The sequence below is a fragment of the Morone saxatilis genome, unplaced genomic scaffold (assembly GCF_004916995.1).
Source record: "Morone saxatilis isolate NCDOM2014 unplaced genomic scaffold, NCSU_SB_2.0 Contig5, whole genome shotgun sequence".
Classification (NCBI taxonomy): domain Eukaryota; kingdom Metazoa; phylum Chordata; class Actinopteri; family Moronidae; genus Morone; species Morone saxatilis.
This window is the reverse complement of record NW_023340095.1, coordinates 4,092,115-4,103,572: the sequence shown is the minus strand read 5'-3', so window position 1 is coordinate 4,103,572 and position 11,458 is coordinate 4,092,115. Positions and strand designations below refer to the sequence as shown.

At 41.7% G+C, this 11,458-nt stretch overlaps 2 protein-coding genes across 7 annotated transcripts in view; one reads left to right on the top strand and one right to left on the bottom strand.

Annotated features, from left to right (window-relative positions):
- usp37 (ubiquitin specific peptidase 37) overlaps window positions 1-10,036 on the top strand; it is a 14,381-nt gene extending 4,345 nt beyond the window's left edge. For 5 of the 6 annotated variants that reach the window (XM_035676673.1, XM_035676672.1, XM_035676675.1 and 2 more), the window contains 22 exons: window positions 28-178; window positions 1,077-1,165; window positions 1,244-1,377; window positions 1,740-1,817; window positions 2,103-2,191; window positions 2,411-2,504; window positions 2,660-2,815; window positions 3,094-3,225; window positions 3,394-3,517; window positions 3,814-4,061; window positions 4,159-4,276; window positions 4,415-4,494; window positions 4,643-4,807; window positions 5,014-5,067; window positions 5,193-5,343; window positions 5,428-5,647; window positions 5,797-5,963; window positions 6,254-6,314; window positions 6,593-6,708; window positions 6,918-6,987; window positions 7,556-7,694; window positions 8,257-10,036. In XM_035676673.1, the coding sequence (XP_035532566.1) occupies window positions 28-178; window positions 1,077-1,165; window positions 1,244-1,377; window positions 1,740-1,817; window positions 2,103-2,191; window positions 2,411-2,504; window positions 2,660-2,815; window positions 3,094-3,225; window positions 3,394-3,517; window positions 3,814-4,061; window positions 4,159-4,276; window positions 4,415-4,494; window positions 4,643-4,807; window positions 5,014-5,067; window positions 5,193-5,343; window positions 5,428-5,647; window positions 5,797-5,963; window positions 6,254-6,314; window positions 6,593-6,708; window positions 6,918-6,987; window positions 7,556-7,694; window positions 8,257-8,344 (2,724 nt within the window). In that variant the 3' untranslated portion in view covers window positions 8,345-10,036. The remainder of the gene's footprint in view (window positions 1-27; window positions 179-1,076; window positions 1,166-1,243; window positions 1,378-1,739; window positions 1,818-2,102; window positions 2,192-2,410; window positions 2,505-2,659; window positions 2,816-3,093; window positions 3,226-3,393; window positions 3,518-3,813; window positions 4,062-4,158; window positions 4,277-4,414; window positions 4,495-4,642; window positions 4,808-5,013; window positions 5,068-5,192; window positions 5,344-5,427; window positions 5,648-5,796; window positions 5,964-6,253; window positions 6,315-6,592; window positions 6,709-6,917; window positions 6,988-7,555; window positions 7,695-8,256) is intronic. The other variant, XM_035676677.1, reaches the window with a different exon arrangement.
- The window catches only part of LOC118339206 (endoribonuclease YbeY-like), a 2,286-nt gene continuing 678 nt past the window's right edge, over window positions 9,851-11,458 (bottom strand). The window contains exons 3-4 of the mRNA XM_035676773.1: window positions 11,062-11,130; window positions 9,851-10,416 (exon numbers count right to left, since the gene is read on the bottom strand). Coding sequence (XP_035532666.1) covers window positions 10,321-10,416; window positions 11,062-11,130 — 165 coding nt within the window. The 3' untranslated portion in view covers window positions 9,851-10,320. The remainder of the gene's footprint in view (window positions 10,417-11,061; window positions 11,131-11,458) is intronic.

The window sequence follows — 11,458 nt, the reverse complement described above, 5'->3', positions numbered from 1 at the left end:
AGTCTTGTGTCGTCTTCTTTCCCTCAGCTGAACCAGAATGTGAAGACCATCAGCCAGAATATGAACCGGATCATGCTGACTCTGAAGGACAACTGCGTCATCACCTTGGATAAGATGCCCTCCACTTTGGTTCAGAGGACTAAAGAATACCTGGAGAAGCTGAAGCAGGGAAAGCCAAGTAATTACACCACTTCTCTTTTTAGGAAGGAGTGATCAGTGGTAACCAAAGCAATGTGATTCTTATTTGAGACGTGAAAGTTGAATGAATCCACCGGCCGTTATGCAGATTATAAAATCATTATTACATTGTCATAACTTCGCTTCATTTCTTAGGATTTATACCTACGCTTTATACATGCATATATATTGAGTTGATGGTTAATGTCACATGAACATGGTCAGTCTGAAATTAAGTGTAGGTGAAGACGTAGCCGCCTAGTTTTTCATTAATTCGGCAGAATACTGTAAGGCGAGTAGACACTTTGAACAACAACCACATGAGCTTACCTGCTGAAGTCTCCTTCCTGTCCAACTCACAGACAAGTCTTGTTGTCCACCATAAAATCAGAGGAAAGCTCACCTCTAACGTCGGTTCACATGCACATTAAACAGCATGTAAACCTGTAAATGTCACTCCGTCTGGTTAGATGCTGGTGCGGTCCTCACGTCGGACACAGACACGGCCCCTCCAGCCGTCTGAGACTAACATGAGCATTTCTAAAAGACCTTTTCTTCCTTTTTATTTGATAATAAAAACATATTTAACATGTTGACATTATTTTTGACTACAAAGACTAAATGTGAAGCATGTTGGATTTTAACACAGCCTTGGAATAAGAACGGTCAGATTAGAAACATTTTCATCCTGTCGCATTTCATTCTGATTCATTCCCACACTGTCCTTTGTTTTCTGATAGTTTGTCCTGTTCCTTTTACTCGACGCTGCGTAGTTGCCTTTCTCTTCTGATACATAGTTTCTTGTGGTTGTGTGAGCTGGATTCATAACCCCAGACTGAGTTTGTTCAAAGGACGATTTCATTCATATACTTTGTTCTTATTCTTGCTTAATTTTCCAGTTTTAAAATCATCCCACGGAAGTGCAAACTTCAGTGTGCTCGGGAACCGCGCTGTGAAAAACGAGACCAGTCCACCAGGGGAGAGACAGGTGAGCGAGAACACGTGTTTAATTTTAACCTGGAGATATTAAGACAAGCATACACTTACATTTTACTTCCATATCCAGACTCCTAACATCTTCCAGACAACACAGAGGCGGCAGAGTGCAGAAGGCCGGGAGGACACGACACCGCGGAAGCCTCTGAGCAGCCCGAGTAGAGCTGCTTCCACTCCCACTCGCACTGGACTCTCTGAGAATAGGTATATATGAGTTGATGCTGCTGTTGCTGTACAAATTATCTCATGATAAACAATCATTTTCAAATATAGCTTGAGGTGATGATGCTCGGCATTCTTACAGTGGAGCTCAGCCTCCCAAAATCTGAAATTTAGTTTTTTGTGTTGTATAAATACTGATAATGACAACAACAACGACAACAGGCCACTGCATGTAGTCGTTGCTACTGTCTTAATTCATGCGACTGTCCTTTTAAAGTCGAACCTTGTCACCTTTCATTTATTGGGTATTATGTTTTTGTCTTTCTGTCTTTTTTCCGGGTTTGGGATGGTCAGTTTGAGCTTGTGACAGTCGTGATTAATGTTTCTGTGTACCTGTTTTTCAGGAGCGAGAAGAGAAAGAGACTCCTTAACTCTGAAAGTGACCTGACTGAGGACTACCCCAAGGAAAACGACTCCTCAAGGTAAAAGCAACATGTCTCGCTGTCTAGACTGATCTGTAGTTGTAGCATTTTGTCAGACTGTATCTAGGTCTTTTTCTGTCCTCGTCAGGTGGTTAGACAAATACCAGAATGTTAATTTATACAGTAGTGTAAGATGTATGATCTACACGTGTGATTGCTGTCAGATGTAAGATAATAGTGCATGCAAATATTTGACATTATAACATATTTTATATATACATTTTTCTAAAGTTTCCACAGTAAGATAACTGCCTGAAAAATCTGTGCATATATGTCTTTTTTTAGCAACAACAAAGCCACATCGGATCCATCCAGGAAGTATCTGCTGAGCTGCAAAGATAAGCTGAAGCAAGCGGAGGAAAACAGGAGCTCAGGTAAACTTCTACACCCACAGCTCAGCAACGCCACCTATATACTGGTGGTTATGTCTTCAGTTACGTAGAAAAATTCATCTAGCCTATTGGATTTACCTGTTTATGTGCATAACGTCTGGACTAAAGCACCTTTTGTAACTATTTGAGGCAATAAATGGGATTACGTAGAATATTAACATGTATTTTGAGACCTTAAACTGACTTTTTCCTCTCCCTCAGCACCACTGGGTTCAACTCCCCTTCAGCCAACTACATTTTATGGTAGCCGATCTGTGACTAAAGACTACAGCCAGAGCCACTCTTTCCTGGATAGGTAAGTTTCAAGTATTATGACGATCCTCGAGCATTTTAGTCTAGTGGGAGAATAGGATCACATTTTTGCACATGTTTATTTTATGGATATACAGTTTTGGCTGCTGATTACTGAAGGGATTTGTGGTTTTCACATCTGCATAATCTTTAATTTAGGCCATCCAGTACAGGACAGACCACCACAGCCAAGAGAAGCCTCATGCTGCCCAATCACTCCACTCCCTTCAAGAAAGTACGCCCCTCTCTGGACTACGGTGGCTGGAACAAGCAGAGGCCTTCCAGTCTGGCCCAGCCTCAGCCCCCACTGCAAGGGTAAGAATAAGCCAGATGGGCGCCACTAAATGTAAGCATAAGCAGTTGGTGTATGTGAGAGAGACTTTATTTTGGATATTGTGACCCCAAATTATACACCACTGAAATCAGACAGAGCTGTTTATGCCTCCCTTCTTAGCTCTTAGCTTTTATGATTTCAAACATTAACATTTTTTGAATCGTGGAAGACACGTCTCTGTAAGTCCTGCAAAAAGGCACAGTGTTGAAAAAAGGCTTAAATGGGGTTTGTGTGTAATCCTTTCATTCGTATATCACAGCTTCTCCAACTTGGGCAACACTTGCTACATGAACGCCATCCTGCAGTCCCTCTTCAGCCTGCCCTCCTTCTCCAATGACATGCTGAAGCAGAGCATCCCATGGAAGAAGGTGCCCATCAATGCATTGCTCAGGTATGTTATTCTCTGTTGACACGGGTAACTTTAAGGGGAGAGAGTGGGATTGGATATGGACTAAAATGTTTCAAAATGTGCTTCAAAGTGCTTGAATTTTATGGTTCTTGTTGAAAAAAGCTGCATAGAGGAATGTTTTAAAACTGTGATACCTTTGCTGCTTTGCAGGCGTTTTGCTCATCTTATGGCCAAGAAGGATGTGGGCTGTCCAGAGACAAAAAAGGACCTCTTGAGGAAAGTGAAGAGTGCCATCTCCTCCACAGCTGAGCGTTTCTCTGGAAACATGCAGAATGTAAGATCTCTCTCTAGAATCAACAGTTCAAAGTTCAGACAAAAAGGTTGTTTGTGACGCTCTTAGCTCTACTACATGTCAAATGTAAGGGCAGAGGTCAAACAGAAAACAGATCTCTAATAATGAATCTTAAGTATGTAAAAATAGAAAACAAATCAATCAATATTTAGTAGTGGCATGTAGTCTGTGGATCGGTCTGTGTCAGCTTTATGTATCTGGACACTGAAGACACTACGTTGGTTGTTCCTTTATTCATTGTGCTTAATTAAGTCCATGTGTGTCACAATGTTTACCAGGATGCTCATGAGTTCCTGAGCCAGTGTTTGGACCAGTTAAAGGACGACGTGGAGAAAATGAACAAGAGTTGGACAAACGAAGCTGCAGCATCCTCGTCGTCCTCTGTGGCCTGTGAGAATGGCCAGGAGGCAATTCCGTCGGCGACCAAGACAGAGCCTGGTGAAGAGGTGGACACGTCCCGCATCTACACGTGCCCTGTGGCGGTCAACATGGAATTCGAGGTGCAGCACACTATCATCTGCAAAGGGTGAGGCTTTTCTCCTGCTTGATCACCTGAGTGTATCCATGTAATGTATCTTTGACTTTGGAGAAAGTGAATGGCATGTTATACTTTTGTTTTGCAGCTGTGGCGAGGTGGTGACCAAGCGAGAGCAGTTCAACGACTTGTCCATTGACCTACCGCGCCGAAAGAAAACCCTACCGCTCCGCTCGATCCAGGATTCTCTGGATCTCTTTTTCAGAGTGAGTCTTTCACCTATACAGGTTGTATGTATATGACCACTTTCCCAGCGTGTTATATTCCTTTGCAAGTAACTAACATGAAACAAACAGGTCTGAATTAGATATGTAATTATACAAGTCATTTTTTCCTTTTTACAGATGGAGGAAATTGAGTACTCATGTGAAAAGTGCAATGGGAAAGCGGCGACTGTTACACACAAATTCAGCAAACTGCCCAGGTATCTACACATTGACTACTGAGTGTGAAATGCACCATGACGAGTTATCATGCTAATACTCATAATAACACTTGAAGTTGAACATTTTAGCTCTTGATAAACAAAAAAGGCAATTACTTCTTTGTTTCGGATCTTTTCTCCCCTTCAGAGTGCTCATCCTACACCTGAAACGGTACAGCTTTAACGCTCAGCTGTCTCTGAACAGCAAGCTGGGCCAGCAGGTGGTGATTCCCCGATACCTGACCCTGCTGTCCCACTGCACTGAATCCACACGACCCCCTATTAGTCTCGGCTGGAGTTCCCAAGCCTCCATGTAAGACCTCTAAACCTCCTAAAACAAAATGTATGAAAAATAACCCGTTTGTCACTGTGGGTAATTACATCCTGAACTATTGAGCAACAACGAAGTAAAACGTTTGTAGTTGACCTGGAATTACTACTAATACATTTTGGCCCAATGGTTAATTAATCAGCAGCAAATAATTCGGCTTCTAAACATTGTTTTTGTTGTTCTCAAAGGTCCAGAACACTCAAAACGTCACAGTTGGTCAATTCCTCCACAGCACCTCTCCGGTAAGTGCTTCTAAATAATGATGTTACACAGAGAAAAAGAAGCAAGTGTTAGATTTACATGGGCCACAACAAACTGTGTTCAGCCTCCTTGATAAAATGTGTCATCAGCTTATGTCTGTGTGTAGAAGGTTTGGAGGGAAAGTGGCCAATTCTAGCTGCACCTCTATCCTCTTGGACTCTGACTGTGAAGAAGAGCAGCCTAGCCGAAAGGTGAGCGCGAGCCGCAAGCGACGCCTCAGCAGCTGTCTGCCTGACGACGACGACAGACCGGAAGAGGTGAGGATTTGCTGACACGCTGATAATTATGATCAATTCCTCTTTTTTTCAGTTGCTGTTCTGACACTGTGTAAATGTTTTCAGCGGAGAGCAACAATAGATTCCGCAGACTTCAGTGGCATAAACGATGATGAAATGCTGGACGCCGTGCTGGAGATGAGTCGGCAGGAGGCCGGGCTCTCGGCTCCACCCCCTGTGGAGGACGAGCCAACCAGCAGTCCTGACACAGGCTTTGGGGACACGGATGCCCATGACCTGGCCTATCATACAGATCTGCTGGAAACAGAAACCAAACAGCCTGCAGGTAGTCCAACATTATGCAGTTAAGACATTCACAAGATGGGGTTTCTACTGTGGGCAGTCAGTTTTTACTTTTCTCAAGTATCTGGGTGATTTAAATTAACTTCACTCGTATCTAAGTATTAAGGTAACTGGTGTGTTGATCCTGTGTAGATGTGTTGGATTCCCTGGACTTGACCATGGATGAGAACAAGGAGAACCAGACTCCAGAGGGCGTGCAGCAGCAGGGGGAACTGGACTGGGTCCAGCAGTACAGTCTGGATCAGGAGAGGGAAGAGCAGGAACTACAGCAGGCTCTGGCCCAAAGCCTACAGGAACATGTAAGATAAAGGCCATGTGACATCTGTAGGGCTTTTTTAAAGAGTGGAACAATTACCCCTCAAATCTGCAGACTGAAAGTAGTAATTGACGTGACTAGTGTGTCCGTCCTTAATGAGTAATTATGACCATCCAGTCTCAACTGGTGTCGTGCTTCAAAATAGTATTGATCCCACTGAAGTTTGTACTTCATGAGCAAGCAGACGTTAAACACCCAGCAGACATTCCCCGAGTGAAAATATCTTAGACTAACTCTCAAAGTAATACCTTGTTTCCACTTCACCCCAAATAGGAGGCCCAAGAGATGAGAGAGGATGATGATCTGAAGAGGGCCACTGAGCTCAGTTTGCAAGGTATGAAGCCCGATTGATTGACTGGTGAAACTCGAGCTTTGATGATCACATGCAGAGCTTCTTTGGCCAGTAGTTTTTAGTTCCCTGGACACTGTTGTTCAGCTGGTGACTGTTGGAGTGTGTTAAAGTGGTATTGGAGGCCGGCAGCAATCTCTGACTTTTGTCTGATTTTGTAAATTCAGTGCAATTTTTACCCTTTATGGCTTTGTATTTTCCTTTTTACACAAGCAAAAGACTCCATGCCTGACCAGTATTAGTGTCTCCTCCTCACCCAACAGAGTTCAACAACTCTCTGCCTGATCTGCTGTGCTCGGATGATGATTCTGGCAACGAGGACGTGCTGGACATGGAGTACACTGAAGCAGAGGCTGAGAACCTAAAGAGGAACGCTGAGGTACTGGACATCCTGCTGCCACACACCGTCTGCCATGTGATTTAGTTTTTTATGTATTTGGACAATAAACTGAAAAGCAACTAGTAAATCGTTCCTGTATAAAAGAAGTTATTATTCCTACTAAACCTTTCTGTACTAATGATATACAGTTCACACTGGATCCACTGAAACACACTGATGCATTTCCTTATAAACGTTGTAATCCACAGAGCGGAGACTTGGCTAACTCTTTTCGACTCATCAGTGTCGTCAGTCACATTGGGAGCAGCTCCTCCTCTGGTGAGTGTGTGTGTGTGTGTGTGTGTGTGTGTGTGTCGCTGTCCACAGTGCAGATAAGTCTTATATCACCAGTTATGTAAACTATTGTATAGAAGTTGTTTGACAGGTTTTAAGTTACTGTGTGTTAAAGAATTCACGTTATGTCATATATTGCCTGAGCAGATATTTACACTGAGTACTGTCCTCAGTAAGAAGCATTATCACAGTTGACACTACAAGTTGTTTGATGAGCTGATTCAACATCATACCTGCTGCCTGCACGCCATTTAAGCTGCTTTCCCCTCTTACTGCTGCACAACATTTAGCATGTCTGGTGAAATCACCTGCTTAAGTTTTGAGCAGGAAGAACATCCTACCTACAATAGGCATACAATGGTGGAAATTCCTGATTTCCTTCTGTAATGTAAAGTTCTACCTTTTATTATATATTGTTAATGACTGTGCTTTGTGTTAATGAGCACTGTGTTATGTGTACTAACTCTAAAAGAGCTGCTCCTTTTGAACCCAACAACACATCCACATGGCTTTGAGGGTCCACAAATAAACGTGATTTATTTCCCACCCTAAGGCCATTACATCAGTGACGTGTACGACATGAAGAAGCAGTCGTGGCTCACCTACAATGACCTGGACGTGTCGCGCACACAGGAAGCGGCCGTCCAGCGAGACCGTGACCGCAGTGGATACATCTTCTTCTACATGCACAAGTGAGCTGGCAGAACAGGCGGCTTCAACACACTTCTATTAACATCAGCGTGGTTTCTAAGGCGGTTTACCACAAATGTAGATAGACCTTAACATTAGAAGTAAAATGTTGAATAATGGAGGCGATTTAAATACACCTTTGACACCGTTAAACATACTTTTGAAAGTAATCTGAATAATTAGGTTGAAAGAACACAGAATTTAGTTGAATATAAGGAAACCAGGTACCAGCCTGTTGAAGGCACGATGGCTAAAACAGTTTGAGTAAAGCACGGTGTACTGATAGGGTGTTTTGTTGTGTATATAATGGCACCAAGGCTGTGTTTGTTTTCCTGTCATTGTGTCAAAATTGTGTTTGCTTATAATCTTTAACCTGGATGAAGCCATTTATGACCACTTGAAAGGGGTGAACACACATGCAGTGCAATGTTTCCTTTGTAATGTCAGTGAGTCACAGGTTTTACACCCCAGCAGACACTGCGTAGCGGATCATGTTTGTGTGTGTGTGTGTTTGTGTCGGAGGTGGTTTTAACACGCACTTTGTTTTGTCTTGTGTGTCCTCAGGGATGTGTTTGAGCAGCTGTCTGAAATGGAGAGATCTGGAGCCAGCAGCACTTCAGAGGCAGGAAGGAACGTCCTGCAACCCCTCTGAGCGCTTCATTTTGGACATCCACCTACACACATACACACACATCTATAGACAAACCCTGGTAGATGGAGTTCTCCTCTGAACAGCCTTGAGTACTACTGATTGCCGTCCTTTTTTGGTCGTCTTCAGGCACTTCTTTTCCTCTCCAAGTTACTAAATGGCCTGCTAAATTAGCACCTGTAAATGCCAACACAGGTGCTAAACTTTCTAGACTCTTTAAGATACCAGAAATGCAGTTAAAAATGTTCAGTGGATCAAATTTTGCCTCCATGTTTTTGGGGCTGGAGTTTTTCTTTGCTATGATTTTATCAAACAGCTGTTTTGTAAAGGTTTTTTCTTTGTTTGTTTTCTTGATACACCTCTTTAAACTTTAATGCCGTTCAATCAGACTTTCACTTAAACGCAACTATCAAACACCGGAGTGCTACCGGTGCTTCATGGATTGTATGTTTTGCAGACCCTTTATTTCCTAAACTAAATAAAGATATATTCTATGTTGGAGTATAAGCTATTATAGAGTTAGAGGGTTGTTGTATTTAGCGGGTACATTTGGTGCAATATTTATGTTCTGGCACAAACTGGCCAATTCAAATCAGCTTTCTATCACAGTGTGTGTGTGGATGTTTGCCCAGTTGCTTTTTGTGCTTGACTTATGAACTAATTTGTGTGTGTGGTTGTCTCCATATTATAGATTTGGGAAGAAAAATCCTTAAGCTCAACAATAACAAAGCCTGTTTTTACTGAACTTTTCTCAGTAAAGCCCTCTTTATTCTTTTTGGGGTTTTGACCTTGTGCCTCCCAAGAAAACTTTTATAAATATGTATACAAGCTTTACTTTGAATGTTGCACAACCTTGTTGTTTTTGAATTTGTTTGTCAACAATGTGTAAGTCAGATTTTCCTTTATAAAAAGCCAAGATTTTCTATTTATTGCAGCATAGGGTTGATTTATCGTAATGAACCCATGAAGATGCGCCACGGCGAATAGAAGTCATTAATAGATCGCCAGGAAGGCTAGCTATAGCGTAACGTCTTTTATTTCACCATCTTTAAGGCCAGTATACAGTACTTAACACCGTAGACCTCTGCTAACCCTGTTCAACTCCTTCCTATCAGGCGTGCTTGCTTATAGAACGGAGCAAAAGTATTTTATTATTCCTGTACTGGTTCCACACTGGTTGTACAGCTCTTTTGTTACCACTGTAAAAATGAAATCACACTTCAGTACACAATAGCTAATGTGAAATATGGAAACATTGGTGTCTGCTGGGTGTATTCAGACCACCAAACTATTATTACTCCCCACAGCACAGAAGAAAATACAGTATAAAGCATTATAAAATGTGGCTGATATAAAAAATAAGAGTATGGACTGAATATGACACTTTGTTTTCAGTTTTAAAGAAAGTGTGCATTATTATTAGCTGACTCCTGAAGGTGCAGTATTCTGTTGTAACGTGAATGCATACCTGATTGACAGCAGACAAGGTTACTCTGAATTTGGTTCTCCTTTTTTTATGTCCACCTTGGATTTACATTTGTGTAACATTGCGCTTTCCTGAACACCCTGTCCCAGACGCAGTGTAAAGAGGGTATAATGTATTTGTGAAGTAAAAAAATGAACAGCTTTTTCTACCCTTCATACACAAGTGACTCTTCCTAAAGCAGATTTTAATAAAATATTACAGTGAAAGTGCACAGACCTTTTTTTTTTTATTTGATGTTTTAAACTTTCTTTCATTCACATCCAGTGTTTTAATAATGACATCCACAAACTGCTACACGTCTACTGCCAGGTGATAAAAGGCCTTAAAAACAGTAGCTGCACATTGTGACTGTGGAGAAGACAGCATCCAGGGGGGGGGACTTACATTCGTGTATGAATGAGGGAATGAATAAAAGTTTATTCAACAGAACAAAAATATCAAGCACCAAAAAGCACCATAGTGCAACAGCAGAGTTAACAGGCGACAGTCAGTGTCACCTATCCTGAGTGCATCTCTTTGTCAGTGGCTCTAGATGTCTTCCCGTGAGTCTGTTGTACTCGCTCAGAATGTAGCTTTCCCTCTGCAGCATCTGCAAACAAAAACAAACCAACGTGTTTTAAAAAGAGATTACCTGCTATGGTGTGTACAGGGGGGCAACACGGCACGTTTAGGTGTCAATTCGTTTGTGGCCCACAAATTATTAAGGTGCAAGCGTTTCAGTAGAACCCAAACTGCGTTGAAATGACACATCAGATGTCTGAAAACAATTATGTGAGCAGAGTTTGTCATTTAATCGTGCTGCAATGTTTCTGGTTTAACAGCATTTTAGAAGTGGACACAAATAACGCAGATTTTTAAAGGAACATCTTGAATATCTACGCCGATGTCTAGTCTTTTTTGGATCAATGATATTTGAACAACTCAACCACAACTTCTCAAAACTGTTCCCATTACTCTGGATGACCCACAGACTGAATTTCCACTATAACTAATTACTGTAACACCGAATTAAAAGTCCAAAGACAGTTTTCTTTGGATGATCAAGAGTAATGGGCAGAGTGTTCTGGAAAGATATGTTGTGGATTACTTTAAACAATGAAAAGTGTCAGTGGTGAGCGATAAAACGTCACTAATAAAACCAAAACTATCCACGTGGCGACGGAGCAGTAGGAGTAAAGTGAGAAAAAGTCACTTTGTAATGTGCTTTTGATTATTTCAACACCTCCAAACAAACCTCAGTCCATTCTTCCTCCGTCTCGTGTCTGTAGCCCAGCAGGTGGCAGATACCGTGTGCAGTGATGACCTGAAACACCAGAGCAAAAGAGGAACAATGAATACCAAACTAAAAATATATTCTAATTTAAGATAAGATAGCATTTATTGATCCCACACTGGGGGAATTCACTCGCTACAGCAGCTGCAGCACAACAGAAAATACACATTAAACTAGAAAATAAAGCAGATAGGTACAAGATGTGATGAAAATAGGAATAAAGTATAAAAAGGAGGACTAATATTAATCCCGTCTGTGTAAGAAATGTTATATATATATGTGCAAAAACGTGAAGAGGTGACTGATAAGTGTTGACAGATGTTACACAGACAACAAATAAGATAATTCCTTTATTTAT